The 25,110-nt window shown below is 40.9% G+C and overlaps 2 protein-coding genes across 9 annotated transcripts in view; one reads left to right on the forward strand and one right to left on the reverse strand.

Annotated features, from left to right (window-relative positions):
* The window catches only part of ZNF277 (zinc finger protein 277), a 51,796-nt gene extending 32,334 nt beyond the window's left edge, over positions 1 to 19,462 (reverse strand). For 2 of the 6 annotated variants that reach the window (XM_064507790.1, XM_064507777.1), the window contains exons 1-2: positions 19,084 to 19,158; positions 580 to 744 (exon numbers count right to left, since the gene is read on the reverse strand). Coding sequence is in view for 2 of the 6 variants with exons in the window: in XM_064507772.1 (XP_064363842.1) it covers positions 19,084 to 19,462 (379 nt within the window). In the remaining 4 variants the exon portion in view is untranslated. Of the gene's footprint in view, positions 1 to 579; positions 745 to 18,677; positions 18,824 to 19,083 lie in introns of those variants that run through there. The other 4 variants (XM_064507772.1, XM_064507766.1, XM_064507784.1 and 1 more) reach the window with 3 other exon arrangements.
* The window catches only part of DOCK4 (dedicator of cytokinesis 4), a 251,290-nt gene continuing 245,546 nt past the window's right edge, over positions 19,367 to 25,110 (forward strand). For all 3 annotated transcript variants that reach the window (XM_064507753.1, XM_064507755.1, XM_064507757.1), the window contains exon 1: positions 19,367 to 19,497. In XM_064507753.1, the coding sequence (XP_064363823.1) occupies positions 19,461 to 19,497 (37 nt within the window). In that variant the 5' untranslated portion in view covers positions 19,367 to 19,460. The remainder of the gene's footprint in view (positions 19,498 to 25,110) is intronic.

Here is a 25,110-nt window from a genome sequence, read left to right on the forward strand (position 1 = left end):
CTTCCTAGAAAGGTAGTGACTTGGCTGAAGACCGAAGGTCAGGTTAGACTGAATCCAGTTTATCTGATACAGCACAGAGAAACGGTAGCTATGCTACAGCAGTACAACTGCTATTGACAATCTAACATTTTTTCTCTCCTAGTTTTACCTGCACTTCACTCTATTCCCTTCCCCCACGTATTTCTTTATCAAACTGGGATATGTATAAATTGTTCCATTTTTTTATATTTTAAGAACAGCAGCTGCTAAACCAAGTGATACAGCATTTCTCGTGAAAGGATCAGCACTCCTAAGCAAAACTGGTTTTACCTGCAAGACTCTAGGCCTGTGAATTCCTACAGTTAGTTCTGGTTTACAGCCTGAAGAATCATTAAAACATGTTTAAAGAAAAAAGTAGAGCAACTTAATTTTCTCTGCAATTGCTGACTCTCACTGATGCCAAGAGAACTAAGAAGACAGTCTGTCAGCCAGTTCAGCTGTGCCCAGTGAGCAGCGACACTGCTTTTTGTTCATTTTCGGTTTAGGTCTCTTGCAATGACCTATTTAAACACTCAGAAGTCCTAATAAACAAATGCCTACCTGATTCAACAAACCAACTTCCAGAAGACAGGTGTATATGGCAGGATGTGCTATTCAGCACGGAGCCGATAGAGTTATTTAGCAGGAATACTTGGAAGTAACAACTGCTTGGACTTGAAGAAAAGGTTAAAGATGGAGCTGTTAATCTTGAAGTTTAGTGATGAGCTGCAGAAAGGAATAAACAGGGATGGAGAAGTTCTTGATGCCCAAAGAGAGTAGATAATACTAAAAGAGAACAACTTAAATATAGACTAGTGGACCAGCGTGGCTACTGAAGAAGCGTATGCAATTTATTATAAAGACACTTAAAGGAGGAGGTGAGGGGAAAAAAGAATCCATGAAAACATCCTCCTTCTCATCTGCTGCAAGAAACAGTGAACAAGAGGATAAATGCACAAGAGCTGAACAAAGATGTACAGCCTTTAGCACAGTACTTAATGGATTAGCACATAACACAAACATCAAGACAGTAGAAATAAAGCTAAGCATATTATTGAAATCTCTGCAAAACCAGCTAATTTTGCTGCTATATTTGGAGCAGAGTGGTCACAGGTACTGAAGAAAGCTGCTGAACTGTAAAACACAGCTGAAGGCTAACAGGGAAATAGAAACACTCAGATCAAGTTCTCAGACTCCACCAGGACTCCCAATGCAGAGACACTTGAAAATCAGGGAAAAGCAGCGAGCTTTCTCTTAAAGTGTACTGTCACGAGAATAACTGCACAAGGTCAGATTAAACATCCATCCAGTATAGTACCCTGTGTGACAGCGACAAGAAGCAAAAACCTAGGGAAGAGTATAAAAACAGGGCAAACAAATAGTGACCAGACAAATAGCACAGCCTTCCAGAAATCTGACGGCTGAGCCTTTGAGTTACAGGCTATACCCATACCTCTGTTTAACAGTATTTTATGGATTTTTCTTTCATGGATTTGTTTCAGCACTTTTTGAAATTGTCTATCTTTTAACACTTACTAAGACCTGTAGCAATGCTTCACATGCTCCTAATTGTCATTCATTCCTTTTTGTCCTTGTTCAACTCTTTTCTAGTTCTATTCTACCCTTTTTAAAATTTGAAGGATGGGCCTAGAACTCTACAAGAGGGGAAGGAAATGGATTCCTAAACTAGCACAGTTTTCCCTCAAGCTCTTCTCTACTCCTTCTTTATTTCTAGCATCTTGTTGCTTTTTGTACTATTCTTAACCATTGAACCATCTTTGGTGATTTAAAAATCTCATAAAATTTCGGAATTAGATATTATCATACATTACAGTGGACATATTCTCTCTGTGTTCACTCCCAAGCACATTATTCTGCATTTGTTAACCTTGAGTATCGTTTTTACTTTCCAGTTCAATTAAATATCATGAGATTATTTTGCAATACTTCAGTTAGTCCTACTGCTTACTACTTGGAAAAAGTTTTACATTAACAGCAAAATTTATCACCTAATCTCCTTTCCTAGCTATTTGTGCCTATGGTGAGCAGCACAGGACTTAGTTCCCTAAGAGAACAGACCCCGTAAGATCCTCCGATAAGTTTCTGCCAAATTATCCTTTCTGCAGTGAATTTTTCTCCTCTGCATAGAGGAAAAACAGCACAACTGTTACGCAAGTAGATATCCCAGAGACTTCACAGAAAGCGCACCTAAATTCAGGAACTAAGAAAACCCCTCTCTCATTCACAGAATTAACACCGTGTTTGTTCAACTTTTAACATGGTGGATAAAACCGTAGTTTTTACATCTAATCCACAGCTAAAAAATGTAAATCAGTAGAAAAAAAAAGAGACTAGAAGAGCACATTCTTTGAAAACAAAGACTAAAAAGTGTACCCAATTTTTCAGGGGAAAAATCAAATGAATACGTCAAGGACATCTGACAATGAGATGGTATATAAAAATGAGCTGGATCACACAAATTGCTCTAAGAACTAGAATAGGCAAAACTTTTTGTTTTAGGCACATGTATGATATCCAGTACAATCGTATCCTGATCTCTGGATGGGACCTCTACACCATTATAACAGTAATAAAAGAACATGAAAAAAGACTGTCTGTTAAAGAAATTATTTGGCTTTATTTTAATTTTAAGTGCTGTTATAATATAGACTAACTAATCTTTAGAGTTAATCACGCAACAGGCTTGAAGTGGCATCGTTTTCCTTACTGGAACATTTTTGCATCAAATATAACTGCTCTCAGCTCAAAACTAACGTTAGTTTGCACATTAAGGAAACATTATACCCATATAGTTATGATACAGACTATCGCAGTTTAGGCAATGTACTCTACCTGCACAGTCACACATGCAACTATCAAAAAGCAATGTGCCATGTAATTTTATGGCCGATACAATAGATCTGAATAAGAGGAAGAAAAGTAAGGAAAGATTCCGGTCTTCAAAGCTCAGTTGTGAATGGCAAAGTTACAGGAGATTGTTTAGCCAGTTTAACAGCTTGCTACCATCAAGATGTGAAGGGATGTCTTGTTCTCCTCTCTTTCTCCACCTTATCCTCCCCACTCCTAAGCATCCACTACTGCTCTTTAGCTTGCACTGGCTCCTATGCTTGCCAAATCCTTTGCTGAGTTGATTCTACTCTGTAACCAGACAGAACTATTCACTTCTTTCTTTTTGGTATTTAATGTTGAATACACTCGCAGAAAAGTCTGGTAAGTGCATGAGCAAGCTAAGAAGAGGGAAGGTACAGCTAGAAGCAATGAGGTGAAATAGGACTTTCCTCTTTTCAGGATGCAAAACTAGTTAACAAATTCAACTGTCTCATGTAATTTCACCACCATGCTTATGCCTTGTAAAGTGTACTGAGTTTCTTTAAAAGCATTACACACAAAGGAAAACAAAGCACTAAGATTTTATCATTGTGCTTCCTAACAAGTACATCCAGCACTGCTGCTCGAGTACACAAAACCTACTATCCTCTGTATAGGCATATCTAACTCACTATATACAGTAAGAACTGTTGTGCTCAACTCTTCTTAGTTGCACATCCGAAATACGAACTCTGTCTAGACCTCAGGACAAGTTTAATATTGGTGCATAAATTAGATTCGCTAACTAGACAGCGGAGGTACTACGGACCAGATCCACAAAAAAACAACTTCAACATTACACTTCCTAACTCACATGTCTTGGCTCTGGGGTGGAATCTGCAGCCTTGATTCAAGTGCCAGAGCTCAGGGAGAGGCAAATACCTCAAAAAGGCATTCAGCAAGCAGAGGGAGGAACTCCCTACAATAATCTGCAGGGAATGCTGAAAATCATTTTTGCCATTAGCTATTTATTATCAGATAAAGAATACAACTGAAAACTCAAGTCTTAGTATATTCAGAGAAACTAAATGGCTACAGGGGAATTCATGCAAATTGGCTTAAAACTTGGATATTTATAGGTTTCATGCCATTTTGCAGCTTATGGCACAACAACAAAGTTTTACATTCAAAAGTATATTATGTAAATATAGATATGTACAGCATATATTTATAAGCCCACTGTTGGTAACACAAGGATAATGAAACAAAATAAGAACATCTGCTGGAATGTTAAGTGTCTTTCTAATTAAACCCAGTAGTTGAATGAATCAATTCATTACTAACAAGCCTGGTTTATTATCACATTAATACAGCTGGTTAATATTATGAGGAGATTAGTATAACTTGAAACAATCCTAAAACAAAAATGAATGCAACAAAAGATCTACAGGCAAATAAATGAGTCTAAACAATGAGCAAAAGACTGAGGTTTTTACACATGAAAAGAACAAAGGGGAAAAAAAAACCGACAGGAAAACAAAAGACAGGCAGCAAACCTGGCACTCTGTAATAACAGTGTAACAGATGCCTCCAGGAAAACAGAAAAGCTGAGCATCCTCCCCCCAGCACACACAATTTATAACGCAGGAATATTTATTTATCAAAATGATTAAAACCCCACATGTGTTGCATTAGGGAACCAAGCTGAATTCCTATTGTTAATTTTGCCCAAAACAATGCCACATTTAAAAATCTCCTGGAAATAAGCAGTTTTACAGCTTTTTCTAGTAGCACTTCTTGAGCTGTAATGGCAAAGATATCAAGAAATATTGGCTTGACACTTGAAATATACACATGACAGCTTCCCTGTACTGCAACCTTGGCACTGCAGAATCTATTTATTGGCACAGCTGCACTCTAATTTGTGGTCATATTCTTGGAAGAGATTTTATACTGATTACAGGATTTTTCCTTTGTTTTCTAGAGTATGAAAGATGGATGACTAATGACTTGCCAAATAAACACTATTTGAAAACAAAACTCATGAGTAAAAGATACAACCCCCCCGTCATCATCCTCACCAATAGTACCTGCACAATATGTTCCTTAGTGAAAGAAGAATCAATATACATAACAATTTCCTCAGTCTCTGTATTAAAACACTCAAGTGCTTCTATTAATTTGAATTATCATTTGGTCTGTGTTCAAGAGGAATTATTTAGCTATTACTTCTGCTCATTAACACACTATCAATGATAAATGGGAATTAGTTAAAAAGTCCATGTGCTCTAGGAGACAGCATATCCTGTAGCTTCCCTAAGATCAATCAGTCTTAACCCTCTGCAGTTTTTCATTGAATGCAAATGAGCACTTCAAAAGCATACTTAATCCTACAGCTAAACCTTCTCAGTTTTACAGAAATTGTACATATGCTGTAGCATCTACTATCTGGGAATATGAGAAGTTCACTCCAACAAAATGACAGTTTTAAGAAGACCTGTAAGTTACCAAATCCTAATATCTTAGGATAGTTTCTTTCTATAGAGCAGGTGTCTGCTGGGAGCTGGAACTAACAGAAATACAACTGTGCTTAATAGCCATATTTAACAGGGCTGCTCTGTCGGGGAGGTTAGGATGTTGCAGTTTCATTAGCATTAACGAGTGTTGCTATGGGTACCAGAGTACAGGCATCAGACTACAAGTGAATAGAAGTAGTGGGAAACTGATTAATAAAAATGTAAAGTGTTGGAAGTTAATAAAACAAAACCAATGTGCTTGCCAATAAGATCATGTTTAAATAAGAAATTACATTACTGCTTAGTTCATCGATAGGTATATGCCACTGCTTGCCATCTTTTTGTGTAAGCCAAAACAGACAAAACTCTACATGAATAAAAATAAACGCTAGAGCAACCACACTGCTCTCACATTGAGAGGGACAGACAGACAGACACACAAAACCGACCCTGGTATGTATTAATAACAACATTTAAGTGCTGATAATAATATGCAGTTTATAAATATTTAACATACCACAGGCAAGTTCTGTGCAAACTCAGAGATCCATAATACCTCACATCTGGATAAAGAGCATGGACTAACATCAGTGTAACTAAATGTGGGGTTAGATCTCTTGGTCGTGAAACAATATTAATCTCAGTAATTAAAGGTGAATTTTTGGATGATTTTGTTATATTCTTTAAAGTCACTCTGACTTCTTACCACTGTAGTTAAACAAAAATAGTATTGTTTCTGTTTACACACCTAAAGGATGAAATGGTAGCATCTCAAGAGTGTCTATGCTGGAAAAAAAATGTGTCATACTCAAAATACAAAGCCAATTCCTACTATTAGTAAAACTAGAAAAAAAAGTCTTACTCTAATTATCAAAAGAATGCCTGTAAGCTTACACAATTTTTCCACCATCCTTATCCAAAAGTTGGAACTAAAAAATGTGCAACAACAGTAACACCCACAAGTGACAATCCACGTGACAATTAGTAACAGAACTTCTGCTTTGCTGTTTCATTAAACAGTGAAAGCTGTATTCTGGACTCCACTTACAGTAGGTATTCCCTTGATTTCAGCAACATCTTCAGAATATTCCCCCAAGTCTTAATACATCCACTCCTTCTGCCAGTAAAAAAATTTTTCCCAGCTCCTTTGAAGGTGCCTTAGGATTTACCCACGTTGCTTCTCTCATCTACAGGCACCTCTAGGTTGACAGGGCAGAACATGCCTATCCCTTGTGAGCTGCCATGTGAAGGGTATACACAGGTTTTCATTACTAAAACTCCAGAACACGTTTCAGCCTTCTTCCACACTTACTGCTATAGCCTCGTTTCTAATCCCACTCCGCCTGCCGCCTCTTTGCTCTTCTAGCACGCGCTAGCAGAGTCTTCCTCCGCTGCACCCGTGACACTCAGCACTCAAATCTCCTCATTGGTGTGATAGGAATCAAGAAACCAAGTTCAGGTTAAATACCTTATGCAACTTTCCATAAAACTTAACCCTCATGTCCTTCTCCCTCTGTTCCCTGCCCACCACTCAACACTATTGCAGGACAGACCTGGCACATGTATGAGTCAGAGCACCAGCCTGCAGTCTCCCTTCATTCTCCAGCTCCCTCCTTACCTGAGCATTTGTTTATGCACTCCCCAAAGCTTTTCCTTTCCTCAATTTTCTTTGCAATATTAGTGGTTAGTTCCACACTTACTTATGCAAACCATTTTATTCGTGAACAATCTCATTCAGTTCAATGGGCTATTTGACTCAAATTATTCACCTAAATGCATTTGCAAGATGAGAACTGTAGTTCATAAATACCCGGCGACTGTCTTAACTAACATCTGTAAAGAACTACATCAGTCTCCACCATTATTTTAATAGAAAAGCAGCAAAGCAAATCAAGATGACTCTGCAATGATGCCCAATGCTCACTGGTCTTCCTGACACTTTCTCTGTACTTAAATATTTAATTTTAAAAATAGGGATTTATGAATCAATCAGGCTTGTGCAAATTCTTATACTGACTTCAAGGGGCAGCCAAAGTAATAGGACACGTCAACAAAAAAAGGTATTTTTGAAGTAAATCATATTTGATCTTTTATTGTTTAGTATGGTCATGTGACTTGGTAGACATGGAGCGTTGAGATCCATGTTATCTCCCTAAAATCAGAGGGGAAAAAAGCAATGATTAAAACTTACCCTACTATCCTGGAAGATTACCAATGTAATTATGTAGTCTGAAACTCAGAATATGTAGTTCAACAGAAGGATGTGGAAGGGAAGGAAAAAGAGTGTTCATTTCAGTTCCTGTTTTGTACTTATCATCCATATCTAATCAACCATAATTAGCAGTTTTTTTTCTGTTTATCTTGCTATTTAATATGCAAGCATATCAAAGCTATCAAAGCTATCATAACAAAGCATAAACAATGCTGTTCTAAGCTTGAGGTATAAAGATTAGAAATCAGCTGTTTTCACATGAAAAGTAACTTCTTTAAAGGAGAGCACAATTTTGTGCTAAGTGGTTCAATACCGTCCTTTCCAATCCTTTAAAAATAAGCACTAGAAAGTGTCAGAAGTGAAGATCTGTATATGGATTTAATACTTGTGTATTTTACCCACTGACTTTGTTCCATTGATTTCTCTGCAAATACTAACAAGCTTGAAATTAGGCATGTCCTAGTTTCCATTTACTGTAATTGTGACCATAGTTCTTCCAAAAAGAAGGGGTCTTAACAGTATGTTTAATAAGAATAATAATACTCTTTCATTGCCACAACTTATTTTTGCAGTGCCTTTAACAACTGTAAAAAGCTTAGTATCTTTTATGCCAGCATTGCTATGCAAAAGGTCTTAATTATGTTTACCCTCTACTTCTCATTATCGCTAGTGGAGAACAATAATCCTTCATTAGAATGATTTTCCTTATCTTTTCTCTTGTCACCTTTCATATTCCTCCAGCAGGATTCAACTCCCAAGCACATGTAGGTCATGCATAGACTCAAATTTTTTCCTCTTGATGTTAAAAGGGTTTCCTAGTGGTGTTTTTTAAAGTACTGTTTTACATTCAGAAGATAAAGGAAAGGCTGCATGATTTTCCTGAAAAATCGAAAACCTACTTTTGACATTCCTATGAGGCAGCCCCCATGAAATTATGATAGGAATTTTTATCATGCTCCTGACTAAAGTGGTTGCTAGTGGTTGCTCCTGACTAAAGTGGTTGCACATTCCTTGAAAACTGCAATTAGTTGAGAAAAGTAAGTAAAAAATGTGAAATTTTCATTTTAAATGTCAGTTTAATTTTTCTAATACTAACAGAAATTAGTTCTAATCTCAAAGTGTCTTCTGAGAAAACTCGTTTCTGGAATTCTTGATGTATGTAGGTTTCATACTGACAGCTGTCATCTCTCAGGTGTCCTGACAGAGCTTCCTGATATTCAGAAGGCCTTCAAGGCTGAATTGTTTAACTGATTTTTGTATTTAATGAAGGTCAGTATGTGGAAGAGACACAGCGGTGTTGGAAGCTCTGTGGTCTATTGCTGCATTCTCAGTGAACTGGAGCTTTTCCAGATGGAGAGTAGCAGAAGTTGTTTCTACCTTTAGATTCAAACCTCCAAAAATTGGTATTCAAACTGGATAAAATAATGTCTGGAAAGGACATATCATTATACTGTTCAGTGATGTGGATCAATGCAGTTAAGCATAACTGAAATTTTAGCTCGGGAAAACAAAGCTTTGATTGTATTTCAACTAATCCACTATTTGCATTCTTTATAATTTTTTTTAAAATTGATTTCAGAATAAAGTATTTTCAAATCAGAACCCAAATATTAATGTTTTGCAGATCTAAGGGACATCTCCCAGAAGGCTGTATCAAATTTCTACAGCCTTATTCTGACTTCATCATGGACTTTGAGATAAATATTTTTGTGACATAGCAATTTTTCTCTCTCTTACCCTTCATAAATTCATTAAACACATGATACAGACGTTGACTTCTTAAATATGATATCCACTTACTAACTATTACTGCAAATAAAGCTCTTGGATTGAATGGTAAAATAATTAAAGTTAATTTCCTCCAGAAACAAGATTGTATTATGTTGGAATTAACAAGTTGTTTATGTTTTTCAGGCAACATTTTGCTAACTGTATAAATACATGCAGGCTCCTCAACACTGAATTAGCCCAGTAATAATACAGGCTGCATGTTTTCTTCCCATATAAGACAAAATCAAATTAAAACCTTAAACAGGATGTTTTCTGTTACATACTATTCTTCAGAGAAAAAAATCCTATCTCATTTATTTATGCATTACTGAGTCATAATAAAATTCAGTGCTGGCACACTGGTCAAGACAAATGCTAGCAAAATGCTCCAGTGACAGCAATATCACTTATTACTGCAAGCAATTGTTTCATGACTATTTCTGGTTTTGTATTATGAGTTTCATGCACTCCCACTTAGGGATTGCCAGGGTAGTGCTGACCTTGGGCACATGCCGCAAGCTCTGGCAGTGGTGCCAGGCGGCAGAAGGCTGTGCCACACTGCCTTATTCCACTCCCCAGCCCTTCCCCTCCTCTTGCATCTCTCAGAGCATATCTGATCCACGCAGGAGTCCAGAAGTCCCTGATTACCCGCCAGCTGTTTCATGCACTGGTTTAGTTTAAACAGCAGTTTTGGTTCATGTGAACTAGATTCCTTAGGAAGGAGACTAAACAGTGTTCTGCTCTGGATGTTTACTACATGCAGACATAATGGGTCTAAAACAACAGTCTTTCCTTCAGACAGTTTTGAACCACGTGCATGTTGAGGCTGCTTAGCATCGGACACCTGACTACACATAATCCAAAGTGAAAACCCCAAACGACAAAATACAGCTGTACAGACTGCAGCACCAAGTGTTTTTATTTGCTGTACCACTCCTACTGCACCAAATTATTTGTTAATGTAGACAGCACAACACCATACCAGGTTGTGCGGTTGAAACATGGTATATCCAGTTTTAAAGCTTCTATACCAGACAGGTAAGAGAAGGCTTTTAACCTGCTACTACTACACAGGGAAAGAAAGAACTATTCCTCAAGGACCAAACCGTTGATGAAGAATGGGAGAATGACATATAAATGAGCAAGAAACAAACAAAAACAGCCAGGCCATTTGAAAGAAAGTGTATGAAAAAGGAATCTTTTTTTTTTTTTTTTTTTTAAAAAAAGAGGGAGGAACAAAGCCACTCACAGTTTGTAATGAGTTACCATAACAGCACACCAATACAGAAGCTGTCTGTATTCAAAGACTCTCTGAAATAAACAGGATCTCTACCAGTTTTAGTTACGGCCAAACCACTTACAATGCATGGACATGTGTGTTTGTTCTGCATGGTATACTTTTAAAAATCCATTTTGTGAAACAAAACCATTGATCACTGTCTATAATTCACAAAAATCAGAGAAAAATAAAACAAATAAAGAAGAAAAATACCGATTCAGAAGAGATGGCCAAGTGCAACTGCGAGTCAAAAAAGTCAAAAGGGAAAAGCTCAGGAAATCCAGTCGAAATGGATGGCATCTGTCTGAGAGTTATGGAGTCCTTAAATCAGTGACAAAACATCTACAACAATATCTCGTTTACAGGTCTACTGTATCAAAACACCTGAACAGAGTGGCAAACAGGCAGTAAAGACCGAGACAGGGAATTATGCACTGGGAAACTATGCCTTGATATCAATGACCAGACATAAGATTTGCAACTATAACATATCCTATAATTCTAAAATATGGATAGTTTGACAGTTACTGCTATACACCAATGATCTGAAATCCTTTATAAATAGAAAATAAGCTCAAGCAAAACACGTTGTCCTTTTCATTTACTTCAAAATTGCAATTCCGCTGCCATAATATGTAAAATTATTAAAGGCTTCAATGCAGAATTCTCCTAGCTCCATGACAAAATCAAAATATCAAATATGGGTGTTCTTTGTGTTTGAATTAGTTTGAGCACTTAAATTTGTGCAGTAAAAAAAATGTTATTCCTTATACTTCAGGGCACAAATTAATCACCAAGTATTGCAGAGAAGTTCCCTAGCATGAGCAATATTGCATAAATAGCCACATGCATTAAGTTTGTATTCTTATGAAATACCTGTTACGGCTTATATTCTTATTGAGGAAAACTGCTTGCACCTCCCCCCAAATACCCAACCCTAATCCTTAGAAGTCTTGCATCTTTCAAGAATTTGCAAGTTATGATACAGACTAACCAGTACAGTTCCAGTCTGGTTATGCAGTTTTAACAGTATTGACCAATATATTATTTAATTCATCAATCATCAAGCTATCAATCATCCAGGCACTAGATTTTTCATTTCAAGGTGTCTGTAACTACCAACTTGAGACAACAATTATGCAAAGAACCTGCACCTTCACATATTCATTCCACTGACTTCAGTGCCATACTGGTCAGAACCATACTGGTTCAGGCCCAACTTCTAACAAGCATGTGCTTGCTTCAAAGTTGCAGAAAACATACCTCATTTTTTTCCCTCTAGTTCTTCAATACTATGGTCTTTCCCACATCGTGCAGAGCTTTTATTCATATGCTCACACAACATTTAAAGCTATTTTAAAAGGTTCACAAAAAGACACTCAAATGCTTTCAGGCTTTTCTCCTGGCTTCTGTTTGTTGGAAGGTCATGGATAGGCACATGAAGCAGAAGCCTCAGAGGCAGTCTAGGAGTGATTGTAATTGTGGGAGTAAGAACACAGATACGAAGTTCTGCCAGCTGGGCCTGCAAGACAGGACACGGTGGAGGGAAGCGCATAGGACTGAGAAACGTTATGAAGGTTATTTGGACAGACAAATCAAGAATTTCACCTATGCTGAAGCTGAAATATTTAAAGCTTGTTATTTCATAACAGTCCTTTCATAAAACTCCTTTCCTACCGTCCACTCCCACCACAACTCTGACCCACTGCAGCCTCTGCATCCCTTTGTCAGGCAAGTGGGTCAAAGAAGGAGAATTCTATACCATCTCTCTATCTGAAAGGCACACCCTTACGGCAGACATCAGAGGCTACACAGATTTACAATTTTGGTGCTCCTCAAGAAAATAAGGATGTTCGCCAGTTTAAAAAAAAAAGAGGAAGTATTCAGAGAACAAGGTGTTTCAATGGGCAGAGCAGACTATATTGGCATCTGTGTTACACTTAGAACATTCAAAAAATACTTGTGGAAGTGTAGACTGGAAAGGTACTACAACTATATAAAGCATTTCTACATCTTTTACTACGGGGAAAGATTCCTCTCTGGATAATAAAGAATTTTAAATCTCCTTATTCATTCAGGTAATGACAAATTCTTTTCAGGTAAGAAGCAGGTAGTTGCTAATATTGACACAGTTTAAAGGACTTCATCAGTTGGCAGAGTGATGAACCATGACTCATTGTTGCTCAGCAACTACTCCAAGGCTGGCAACAGGAGGCCTGAGCAGAGGAGATTTAAAACAACTTAAAGGCTTTAATATGCAAACAAGTGATCATGTTTAAGCTGTTTTTTGGTCCATGTGGACATGCTTACCAGATAACCTGAAGCAGCTTACTTCTCCAAAGGCTCTAGTTAGTACAGAGCGGCTGATACTTGGTAGTTTGTTTATGTATCAAAGCCTTTATCTGCTAGTGAGAAAGTAAGAATTTGGCTTAGATTACTGGAATTAAATGCAGCTGTATGTCTACTAGTAGATAGTTAAAGGAACTGTATCTAACAAAGATAAAAGCCTTCCATTTTCTTTTTTTTTGAACTATGAAAGTCTTCTGAATTCAAAGAAAACCAAACAGCAAGACTTTAAGTGGTATTGTTAGACAATGCAACATATTCTATGTCTAGTGCTAATGGGAATTATATATTCATGCTGAGGTGTTTCATGCCTTTTGTTTTATGCAAACATCTTCAGATGAAATTCAGTGCACATGCATAACACAATTATCTGTAAAATTATAGCAGGATCACAGGCAGTGCAGATCTGTATTACCAAGCAATACAATTATTTATTTTATTAATCCATTATTATCCATTTACTGAAACACTTAAGTTTCACGTGTATGTTCTCCTGCCATCAGTTCAATTTTTTAAGAAACATGATGTGAAAAACTAAAAGTTCTAAAATCTTACTGTAATAGTTACTTTAAAGGATTTTACCTTTTTACTATTTAAACATAAAAAGTTATTTTACCAATCGTAACTAAAATAATTTCCAGTCCTCCACATGGTCTATGCGCTTGTCAGGTAACCATTTAAAATGACTATCAGAGTACATTTTTAATTGGAAAACACAACAAATGCTCTTAAAACATTTTTGTACAATATTGTTTTAGGACATTCATTTCTGTAATCATATTAACATGAATTGTATTATACTTAAAAAATTAAACACAAAACCTATAATCCAGGTGTAACTGCTGGTTGTTGCTGTTCATAATGATTAACCTATGTCATACCAACATCCTTTAAGGAGCTCATAATGCCTACCAATAGAAGGAATCTCTTTTCCCTCCTCTCCAAAATACATGGCACTGTGGAAGCCCCTGGTCTTGAAATCCTGAACTGAATCCATAGTTTTAACCCAAGAAATGGATAATCAATAGCACTCTGGATGTTTTTTTGCTAGCAACGTTCAAGCTGGACTAGCCAGTGAGCAGGAGAAGATTTGTATGTGGAAAGATTCAAGGTCTGAGCCAGTGGCTGGTAAGTGGCCTAGGGTCCAGGCATGTATATTAAACAGACTTAGAGATGTGCTAATATTCGCGGGATTCGTGACTGTGGGGGTACTAGTGAGACAAGTGCGAGTGCATGTATCTGTTCTGCTAGAGAACATGAAGCTGGATGAGCTGGCAAGTAGGAGGCAACGTGCATACTGTGTAAGAGGGCCTAGTGTCTGGGCATAGATATTGGATGAGCTTAGAGGCCATGGTGATATTAAAGGGATCTATGCATGCAGGTGTGCTTCTGAATCTAGACAGTGAGAGTCTTTTCACTAGTGAGCTTCAATCCTGATCAGCCGGAGAGGAGAAACAGGACTAGTTCATGTGGCCAGCTGTGTTAGTGTCCTCTGTGTGTGCGTGTGTGCCTCCTGAGTATGCACTCATCCTCCCTACCAGCTCGACCTGCAAATAGGGACAGCACCAGCTGCCTCTACGTGGTAGGTATGTTAAGGGAGCCGAGCTGGGGGCACTGGGGATTCCTTCCTCCCAGCAGCTGAGAGGCTGAGCTAAGTGCACTGCAGTACCATACCCTCGAACATAGCTTGGAGCAGTAAATGTGAAGGAACAGTCATTATAATGCTATAGTCAGAAGTTATCAATAACCTAGGGACATAAGAATAGGAGAAAGGAAACACTTGTCCACTTTCCTTGTCACTTCTCAGCTTCCAAAAAAGAAGGGAAGCAGCAACAAGGAGGCCATATCCTGTGTTTTAGCACACTGTAGCCAAGGAGTGCCCTGCTAATCCTACCCTCAAAATTTTTTGAGTGGATTTTTAGCTACCAACCTCTGTAGGAAGAAGAGCTACAGAGAAACTTCATCTTTCTGAATCTTAAGTTGCTCCTTCATAAGAGCAAAAATTGCCATGCTGCTGAGAGCCAGGCACCTCGCTCTGCACTCATACCTCGGTAAGCTTTGCCTCACATTCGTTGCTGCTGTTGGGATGCTAGCAGGCCTAATGAAGCTCAGGAAGAATACGTGGGGACTGTGATGGGAAATCACAGATGTGGAGAGCCAGGAGGGGTTGGCACAGAGACGATCTGGAAAGTGGTAAGGTGAAAGGGGTTAAGGAGATGCATAGGAATTACAGGTGGCATAGGAGTGTTTTTTTTTTTTTTTTAAAGCATGGAGTAGCAGGAGTGGAAATGGGATACAAAAGCAGTTTGTGTATGACAGTTAATAAGATGAAGAAAGGAAGGAATGGCAATAGGACAGGAGCTGTCAGATGAAAGCAACAGTGCGGACAGTTGAGGCTATAAGCAGGCTGCCTGTCAGTACACCTCTGAGCCCTGCACCTGATCATTGCTGTCTATCCTATCTTCTTATGAAATCCTGTTCTAACTTTTGTGTAATCTCACTCTCTATCCCATGTGCATGAGTGCTGCAAGGTCTAAGTGCCAGCAACCAGAGAGACTGGCATGCAACAGAGGTCTGGCTGCCAGTAACTTAGGAAAGGACTGCAGGCCATAGGGCTCATTGGTCTGGGTGCCAGCACTGGAGAGACTGGGGTGTGTGCTGAAAGGTCTAAATGCCAGAAACTGGAGACACCATGGCCCATAGGGCTTACAGGTTGAGGTACCAGCAACCAAAGAGGCTGGACATATGAAATATGTACATGGGGTGTACATGTGAAAGGTCTAAGTGCCAGCAACTGGAGAGACCACAGCGTACATTTCTGCAGCAAGTTCTAATCTTGTGTCTATATGTGCAATTCACAGCTAACATCGAGCTGGACTAACCAGTGAGTAGGAAGAGATCCACATTTGGAAAGAACCAAGGTCTAAGCAAGCAGCTGGGTAAGAGGCCCAAGGTCCAGGCATGGGTATTCAACAGTCTTCAAGCCCATGATGATATTTAAGGGATCTGTGAATGTGGGAGTGCTTGAGAATCTAGAAAGTAAAGGTGTGTTTTCACTAGTGAATATCAATCCTGATCAGCTGGAGAGGAGGAACAAGACTGGGCAAATGGTATTCTTGTTTATGTGAGTGCTGTCGGTGTTTATGTGGGTGTGATAAAGCCACTGCTCTGTGGTAGTCTTTGTGGTCAACCATTTTAGTTTTGTGCATGCCTCTGTGTACATGCTCAGCCTTGAGCTGGCCTCATACTGGCCTGACCTGCACACAGGAACAGCAGCAGCTGCATCCCTCAACTAGGGCCGAGAAACCTCCTGGGTCTCACAGCACGCTGGATTGGGCTTCAGTGACTGGGAAAGAGGACTCCTTGGGTCCCAGCCACTGGAGTCGGCAGCTCTCATAACACCCGTAAGAAAGGGAACTCAGATTTGAGATAAAGAAGTGAGGCTGACAGCATCATAAGCCAAACAACTTTCAGTGAAATATCCTCTATGTAGTAATGAAAAAAGTAGATTTTTGCAACACCAGTCAAACTTGAGTTTTCCACAGTAAAGCTAATTCCCCTAAAAGTGGGACACAAGATAGTGGTGGCAGGAATAAGAATAACATGCCATGCTTTGACATGGTATGCTCTAGGAAGATAGTATTAAAAAGCATTTGAGCATGTTAAAATCCTGAGTAGGAAATCATAACTTTCAGACTACGTCTATGTAGCTATGAAAGACATACTTCTGGAATAAACCTCATTTTAGAATTCACTGACAGATGCTGTTAAAAAATGCTGATACGTAGCATAATTAATGTAGACTGCATAACAGGCTGCTGGAGAGAACTAATAAGAAAGCCACATAGTCCTGTATCCTATTTACAGGAAAGCCTGAGCTTTTATATTCTAATACAAGTGCAGGCTTCCCTGTAAATCGGAAACAGGAAGTCAGGAGAAAGTGTTATATTTAATTGTCCTATATCCTGTCTCCAAGGAAGCGAGACACCTTCTCAGGTGCACGTGCAAGTTGCACAAGAGGTTGCTAGAGTGAATAGTTTTGCACAAATGAAACTTCTGAAAGAGTTGGGATTTCCTCAAAACCAGAGAAATGATAAATGCGAGGGTAAGGTATTTATTCTTCGCCTACTGACAGACTGATATATACTATAAGATCTGTTATCTTAAGTGACTAGATTCTAAATTATTAATTTTAGAAAGGATATTTCAGTTATTTGCTGGTTTCATCCTTGCCCAAGGGAAGGAGAAAGACAGACTCTGAGCCTAACACAAACATGCTAACCGTGCAGTCATGGTTATCATGAGGGACAGCAGTTAAAAGGCTCAAGTTATGAGTGGCAGAATGTTGTGACTCCCAGCCAACATGCTGGCAGCTCCCTCACGGAGGCAAGGATAGTTTGGATACACATGGAAGTCCACAGGCTGGGACAGAAGTTAATTTAGCCTGCCAACAGTAATTGGCCCTATTATTTTGAAGTGAAGTCACCACTTTCGGTAGTGGCTTTAACACATTTTGTCATCCAAGAACTCCAAAGGATCTGCCACAAGATGTAAAGTGAGTCTGGGAATCCTGAACAAAGTTATTAAAAGCTCAGTGAGTTTTTGAATTAGTAATAGGAAAATAGTATGTAGTTCAGGTCTCTAAATTCCAATGGAGTAAGTTTTTTTCATACCAGTGACAATGTCTTTACAAGACCTATCTGGAAAAACCTCAGTGTCTCTTCTTCTCTGTAGTCCTACATACACCGTCACACAGACGACTTATACAGACACGAGTTTAGGACCTTTTTAACAGTTACAGTAACACAGCTCCACCTGTAGATGCAATTATACTAGTGTGGAAGTGCTGCAGAAGGGTCTACCTTTCCATATAGGAAAAGTTTATGTGAACACAGTATAACATATACAAATAAAGTAGTAACACTGCTTTAATTACTATCATAATTAAAATGAGTCTATTTTATGCACAGAAACAGCATACATACTAAAGAAATAACACAAAGGTCACTTAAAAGATCACTCTCTACCTAAGTCTGACAACTACAGAGACAGATACAGAATAAATGCACTCTAACAAATGGGTTTGAAATGCTTGTTGGCACCTGACTTGTCATTCCACTGTGTCTTTCATAGTAGGTGACCCAATAATGCAGCAAAAATTGGCAGCAATGCTACCAGGGTTTGCATTAGAGACAGCCTTGCAAAAGACAACCTGAACTGAAAAAAAAATCAAACTGCCTTCCTCCCTTAAACGTGAAAAAATTAAAACTGACATTTGTTTTAAATAGACTTACTCATTATAGAGCCAGTTTGTGCCTGGCAAGATCTGCAGAGCAGCATCACATCACTGGAGCTCTTTCCCGTCCTCAACCTGTTCCCACCGGACCAGAACAAGCTCTTGCTCCCCAATGCTCCGGTTCCTCATTCAGACATCAGTTAAACCTGGGGACTTCTTGCTTTTCACCCGAGGTGAGTTCTAGCTAAACTGCTTCTGGAAAGGCACCGCTGTATTTTTCTAGGCCTCTCATCAAGGACAGAGAAGTAGATGCTCCTACAGTGCCTGACTTTCCCTGTCACCCCGCTGTCCCATTTGTGCTCCTCCCTGTACACCATCTGCCTGTCTTTATCTCTGGGTACACGCACGGGGAGACGCAGGTTTATTTGGGAGGCCACAAAGCGACTCAGCTCCATGTCTAGCACCACTTACATCTCCAGCGCAACACGCTGCTGAAGCTTCCTCCCGTCCCTGAGTTTCACGGGCCAAACTCAGGGTGCTGGAAGAAAGCTGCCGTAGTTTTCCAACAACAGGAGTGGCATGAGCAGGACCGAAAAAACGGACTTAATCCCTGTCTCCGTCTGAACTCTGGCCTGAACACGTGGCTCTCGCCACATAATAAAATCTGTTTGCGAACGACTGCTCTGATCCACCAGCAGTCGCAGGCCGGAACCCGCCTAACTTCGCCCACAGCTATCTCCGACCCGCGGCGGTGCCGGCGGGGCCCTGCCGGGCGCCGCTCCCCCGCCGCCGCGCCGCCCCTTCCTCCCGCGCCAGCAACGGCCGCCGAGCAACAGCTGCCGACCCGGGCGCGCGCCGCGCCGCACCGCACGGTCACCTGCCCGCTCCGGCGGGGCCGCGGTCCTCTGCGCCGCCGCCATGCCGCCGCCGCCGCTGCCCCCGCCGCGGCGTGACGCGCCGCCCCGCCCCCGCGGGCGCGCGGAGCCAGCCGGGGCTCGTAGTCTCCGCCGGCCGCGGGCGCGCAGGGGCGCGGCCGCGCCGAGGCGCTGCGTTCCCCGGCGCCGCGGGACGGGGCAATATAACTGGCTGGGCGGCGAGCGCGCCTCAGTCCGCTGCGCAGGAGAACAATGCCTGCGCCGCCGGAGTCGGGTAGCCGCCGCTGAGGCGCGGGCACGCGCGGCGGCGGCAGGAGCAGCCGGCAGGCGGACGCGCTCGCCGGCCACTGCCGCTCCGAGCCGAGGGGCTGCCGCGAGCATGTGGATACCCACGGAGCACGAGAAGTACGGCGTGGGTGAGTGAGACCGCGGGGCGCCCGGTCGGGGGGTCCCGGCCGCGGGGGGCGAGGGGGCGCGCCCGGGCTGGCCCCGCGGCGCCGGGGCGAGCCGCTGCCTCTCCCGCGGCGACTGAGGTGGGCGCCGGCTCGCGACTGCGTCGCCCTTTCTGTGCGGCGAGTGCCGGCCGTGGGGTCCCGCCGCGCGGGGGCGGCTCCCGGCCGGGGCCCCGCCGAGGGCGGCTGTTGCCCGACCCCCACCCTGCGGGCGGCACCGCGGGGCGCGGTGCTCAGCCCGTCTCCCGAGAGGCTTCTTGTGGGGCTGGGGGGCGCGGGGGGCGGCCATCGGCGCGGCGCGGGCGCCGCGGGCTTTGTTGGCGCGGGAGCGCTTTTGTCGCTCCGCCGGTGGAGCCCAGACAAAGTGCCACGGGCGGGAGGCGCGTCTGGTGCCCCCCGCCCGGACAGGGCTCCGGGGCCCGGGGAGCGGCGACCGGGGAGGCTCGCTGCGGTTCGGCGACGCCGCCTGTGGAAGACGCGGGCGCCGATGGGGCTCGGCGGCGCGTCCCGGACAATGGCCCCGGCGGGCGCGGGCGCGGCTTCGTGGCGGAGCGCGGCGCTGCCCCTGCGCCGCGTCGCGCCGGAGCGCGGAGCCCTGCGCGTTACGGGGAAAGCACGAGGGAAGCGGAGACCGCCTTTGTGTGTATATACACACGTGCGTGTGTGTGTGTCCGTGTCCCCGTGTGCGGCTCCGTCCGTCCCGGTTGGAGTTCGTCCTAGATATTGCTGCCCTCCAAATGCTGAATTATAGCGATTGTCGGTGGGATTTATTTTTCCTTGACTGCTTTATTTGCCGGGTCACAGCTGCGTTGCGCGGTATTGATTAGTCCTGCCATCCGCCTTTCTTTATTGCGATGGGCAGGGGCTTAAAAACCGCCCTGGGACTTCCTGGAATGGCATGCGGGATATTAGCAGTCAAGTATTCCGAGCTGCAGCCCTCCTCTTGCTCTGTTTACTTTTTTTATTTCTGAGCAAAAGGGGTTATTTCACAACTGCCACGTGCTTTTTGGAGGAGGGGGGGGGCTTATGAGCTAAAAATCCTTTTTTTTTTTTTTTTAATATAAAAAAAGATGCTTTAGAATCGGCCAAACCCAACTTCCCCCTGCCTTATTTGAATTATTACCCTCTATTGCTAAACAGTTAAGTGGCATCCCTCAGATAAAAATTTCTGTGCTTAGCAAGCCTTGTCAGGCACTTAAATGTGAATTGTTGTCCAGCTGTTTACTTATGAAGGCTTACGTTACTGAAATCTTACACCTGTTAAAGATGTGTGGTTGCAATTTCTCAGTGGTGAGCTTTCTTTGGAATAACCAGAAAAATGTAATTCAGTGCAGGAATCCTTTTTATTTGTGTAAATATTGTAGTCACAGTAAATATGCTTATTCATGTTTAGATTCATTCTGTGTTTTTCTGTGATTTGCCTTCCAAAGACTATTCAGGATTGTAACAGTTGCTTTTGTAATATTTGGTCCTTCTCCACTCCTAGGACAGGGGTGGTATCATAGTTCATATAACTCTTGCAAAATGTTGATATCCAGAAGCCATTTAATCTTTTTCAGGTACTGTTTTATATTACATGTTTATTTGTGGACTTCCTTGTTGAGTACTGTCTGCAAAATCTTTGCACCCAATTATAGTATAAGCTATTGTACTCTGTGACAGGGGTGAGGGAGGCAGGAGAAAGCTGTCTTGTCATATAATTCTTTAAACTTCATGTGGAGTGAATTTCATAAATACTAATTTTTTGCACCAAAGATCTGTGTATACATGCACACATTCTTTTTTTAATGGTGGTATTATTGTGTTTCAAAACTCTGTGTGTGATTTTTTTTTTTTTGTTTTTGTTTTTTAATATGGTTATATTTAACTGCCCTGGTAAAATGAGTGTATAACGAAACCCCTTTTGAGAATCCTGATTAGTTGTACCAAACATATGTATCCTTTGTATGAGAGCTCAGGGCTCACATCAACATCAGACCTCATCTGCATTTTCAATCTGAATTTTCAGCACATGCTGTGTGCTGCAGATTTCTACTGTCACATGCCAAAATAGATGAATAACCAGGCAACAGCCACCTGGTTGTACTGAAGGGTTGCTGGTAACCAGGTGGCTGTTGCTCACTTGTACCCTCTGACCAACTCCTGCTTTGAGGAGTATTTAATACAAGTAATAGTCTTTTCTACAAATTTATGAAACTTATACCTGCTAGTTGCTGATACTTTCTAATTGCTTTCTACTGATCAGATTGGTTTACTCAGAGTTCATTTACTAGTAGATAGATGTTCTGCCATAATGAAGAACATTTTTACCTTTACAGTATAGAGTATCGTGTAGTTTGGGGATTTTCTTTCCAAGGCTGTAGACCTTGCCAGTTACTATTTTCCTTCAGGATACTGAAGGTGAAATAAGCTTTGGAATATCTTCATTTTTGGGAAAGCTTACTTTGTGTAGGTTTTGATATCTCTGTTCTGGAATTGAAAGGTTAAAACTTCTGTATTTCGCTTTTGTTATTACATTTGTTTTTGTATAACACCTTTGGCTGTTGTGCCAAACTACTGACATCACACAAAGGATCCACTGGACACCTGTAAGGAGTATTTAGCACAAAGTAGGCTGATGCTAGGGTAGGAGAGGTGATGGTTCAGATCTACTAGTTTGATGGAATTAACAGAAAAAGTCAAGTGGTGTTGGAGTTGGCTCCCATAGAATTTTTTATGTGTTGTTCTATATGAATTTATAAGATACTGCTTGCAATACCCTTTGAAATGAGCCATTTAAGACTATACAGGTATGGATGCTTTGCAGACAGTAAATCAGCAAGTGTAGCTTTCAAAGACAGTTCTTGCTGGCTGATGTAAACTGGATGCTTTTGGGTTGTAATAAACCCTAGCAGTAAATGTTTATTTTGTAGCTGTTGCTTGGAGTAAACGCAAAGGTTCTGTTAGACTGTCTGGATGTGAAGGATCAAATTTTTTTTTTTTTTTCAATCACTTGATACACATCCTGTATAGTGCCCTATGTATGGCATTTGATTTACCTGAATATGTTAAGATGCAGTTGTGCCTTCTGGACTACAGGGCATTTTACCTTTGTTTACTGAGCACATAGCTTGTCTGAATTCCTAAGAGGCATTTTTCAGATTGCAAGATTAGAGAATAATTAAAAATAGTTATTGAGCACATTATTAATTTTATAAGCGGAATGTTATTCCAGATTCTGAAGTCATTTGATGTGGCATAATATACCAGTTAACTTGGACAAGTTTAAATAGCATTTGATATTTTTAGTGCGGTTAAGCTATAAATCTGATTTCCCAAAGGGGTGTGAAGGGTGGCTATCCCTCATTTTATAGAGGGAGGAACTGAATGTTTAAATGACTTTGTGGGCTGAGGTTTATAGCAGGAAAAAAGACAAGGGTGTATTAGTTGATCACAGGAGGCCTATTGGCTAGTGCATAGACAAAAGCCAAATCAATTAGCTTACGCTCTGCTCTTCTGAATTGCAATCAGATTAGTCTCACTAGCAACCCATTTGAAAGCTAGCTAAGGTATTTTAACTTCATGCTGCAATCACTTTTTTGACTGCAAGGTAGCTTTACCATAAGGGGGCTCAGTTTGTTTAGCTTGGCAAAATGGAGACCAAGACACCAATGTGGCTTATGTCAAAAAGGCTATCTCTGTGAATAACCATGCTAGCTTCTGAAATAATGTGTTTGTTTAAATTCATGCAAAGATGATTCCAACATCAGCCTCTTTGCTTCATCCCTAAATAGTGCAAATAAAGCCTTGTATCTGACTTCCTAAGTTCCTACTTTGCTCTTGCCTCACACTGTTATATGGCATAGTCTGTAATTTTTGTTTTATGCCACTGACTGCTAATAACGAGATATATATAAAATTTACCTTAAGCTGTCTAATCACTTTGGAGTGTGACAGAGGCAAAATGTACTGCCTCTTGGGACTCGTGAAGCCCATTCAACCTAATGAGTAGTTGGAGGATGGTCTTTGTCTTCTAGCTACAGCTTGTGGCTGTCTGTGGGGCTGGTTACCTGCAAATGGGAAAAAGTGAGGTAGTATGGTGTACTGAGACTAAAGTTGGCAGGATACACTCTTTTCATATACATTTTATGTATTATTCCTTGAGCTCTAGCTGTCTGAGAGACAAGACTTGGTGTTTACTATAGGAAAACTTTTGACAGATGACACATTGCCACGAAGGCTGTCACCCCAGTTTAGGAGGTCAAAAGTGATATTTTTACTGGTCTTCTATATAAGCAATAACTTATTTATTAAATATTAAGTAAATACTAACTTATTGTATTGAGTAAGTAAATAAGTTTTTTACCAGTAAAAATACCACTTTTTTAAAAGAGAAAAGTAATGATCTAAACTTATGGGTTTTTTGAGGTTAAAAACCACTGACTGCATTCAGATGGTGAGCAAAATATCAGGATTAAAACTTTTGAAAGCCACTCTGATCATAGACTAGCCTTAACTTCTCTGGGTCTTGATAAATTGGTGAAACTGCCTTAAAAATGAGACTAGACTAAGGATTTTTTTTTTTTTAATGGCTCTTCAATAGCTGTGTAAAAAAACCTGAAGCCTTTAGTATGGATGGGATGTTTTGAATGCCTCTATCTCCTGAAGACAACCCAGAGCTGGCTTGGCTTGTCAGCACTCTCTCACATAGCACGCTTCAGAGTTCTCCTCTGTCATCTTTCCTATTCACTATGCGTAAGGAGCTGTTAGGGGAAGATTGAGACTGATGTTACTAAGCTAGCTGTATACTGGTGACACTTTTTTCAGTTCTATTGTTTTAAGTGTGTGTGTGTGTGTGTGTGTGGTTCCCCCCCCCCCCCCCCCATTTGGCTTTCAGTTTTGGGCTTGTGTGGCCACCAGCTGGATAAGGTTTAGCTGAAAGATGATGGAGTTGCGCTAAGTTAAGCAGCATAAGAAACAAAGGCAAGAGTGCAGTCTGCCTGCTGAGAGGAGTTGGGTTTTTTCTTTTTTTTCTTTTTTTTCTTTTTTTTTTTTTTCTTCTAATAAGAAGAGGCTAATGGAATCTATGATTGTTTCTGGAAGCTCAGACAGCAGATGATGGAGTTACTTTAACTTCCTTTTCTCTCAGGGAAGCTAAATAAACCTACTGCTTTTTGCATCCCTGCAAGATTGTGGACTGCCTTTTGACTCATGTCCTTGCTTCCTTACCCTGCAGCCCAGAAACTAACTTCTGTATCAAATATGGTTTCACACTTGTAGACTAGTTCAAGGTAAGTATGCATGTCCTATGTTTCATAGTTCACAGATATTTGAGTGTAATCCACTGTATAGGCTTTGGTCTGTATAGTTCTCCATATTTTGAGCCTTGGGATCAGGGAAAATCTGAAGAGAGCATTTTGACAGCTTGATCATTTGGGAAACTTAAATGTATTTAGCAGTGACAAGGTACTTTCAGCAGAGTGTTCTCACTCCTTGGAATTAGCTTTCCTTTGTTTCTCTTGGTTTGAGAAATCTAGAGTTTTTTTAGGCTACTGGCTTTGTGGTTGAGAGGTTATCTAGTTTATTTCCATTGTGTAC

Source organism: Dromaius novaehollandiae, chromosome 1, assembly GCF_036370855.1.
Source record: "Dromaius novaehollandiae isolate bDroNov1 chromosome 1, bDroNov1.hap1, whole genome shotgun sequence".
Classification (NCBI taxonomy): Eukaryota; Metazoa; Chordata; class Aves; order Casuariiformes; family Dromaiidae; genus Dromaius; species Dromaius novaehollandiae.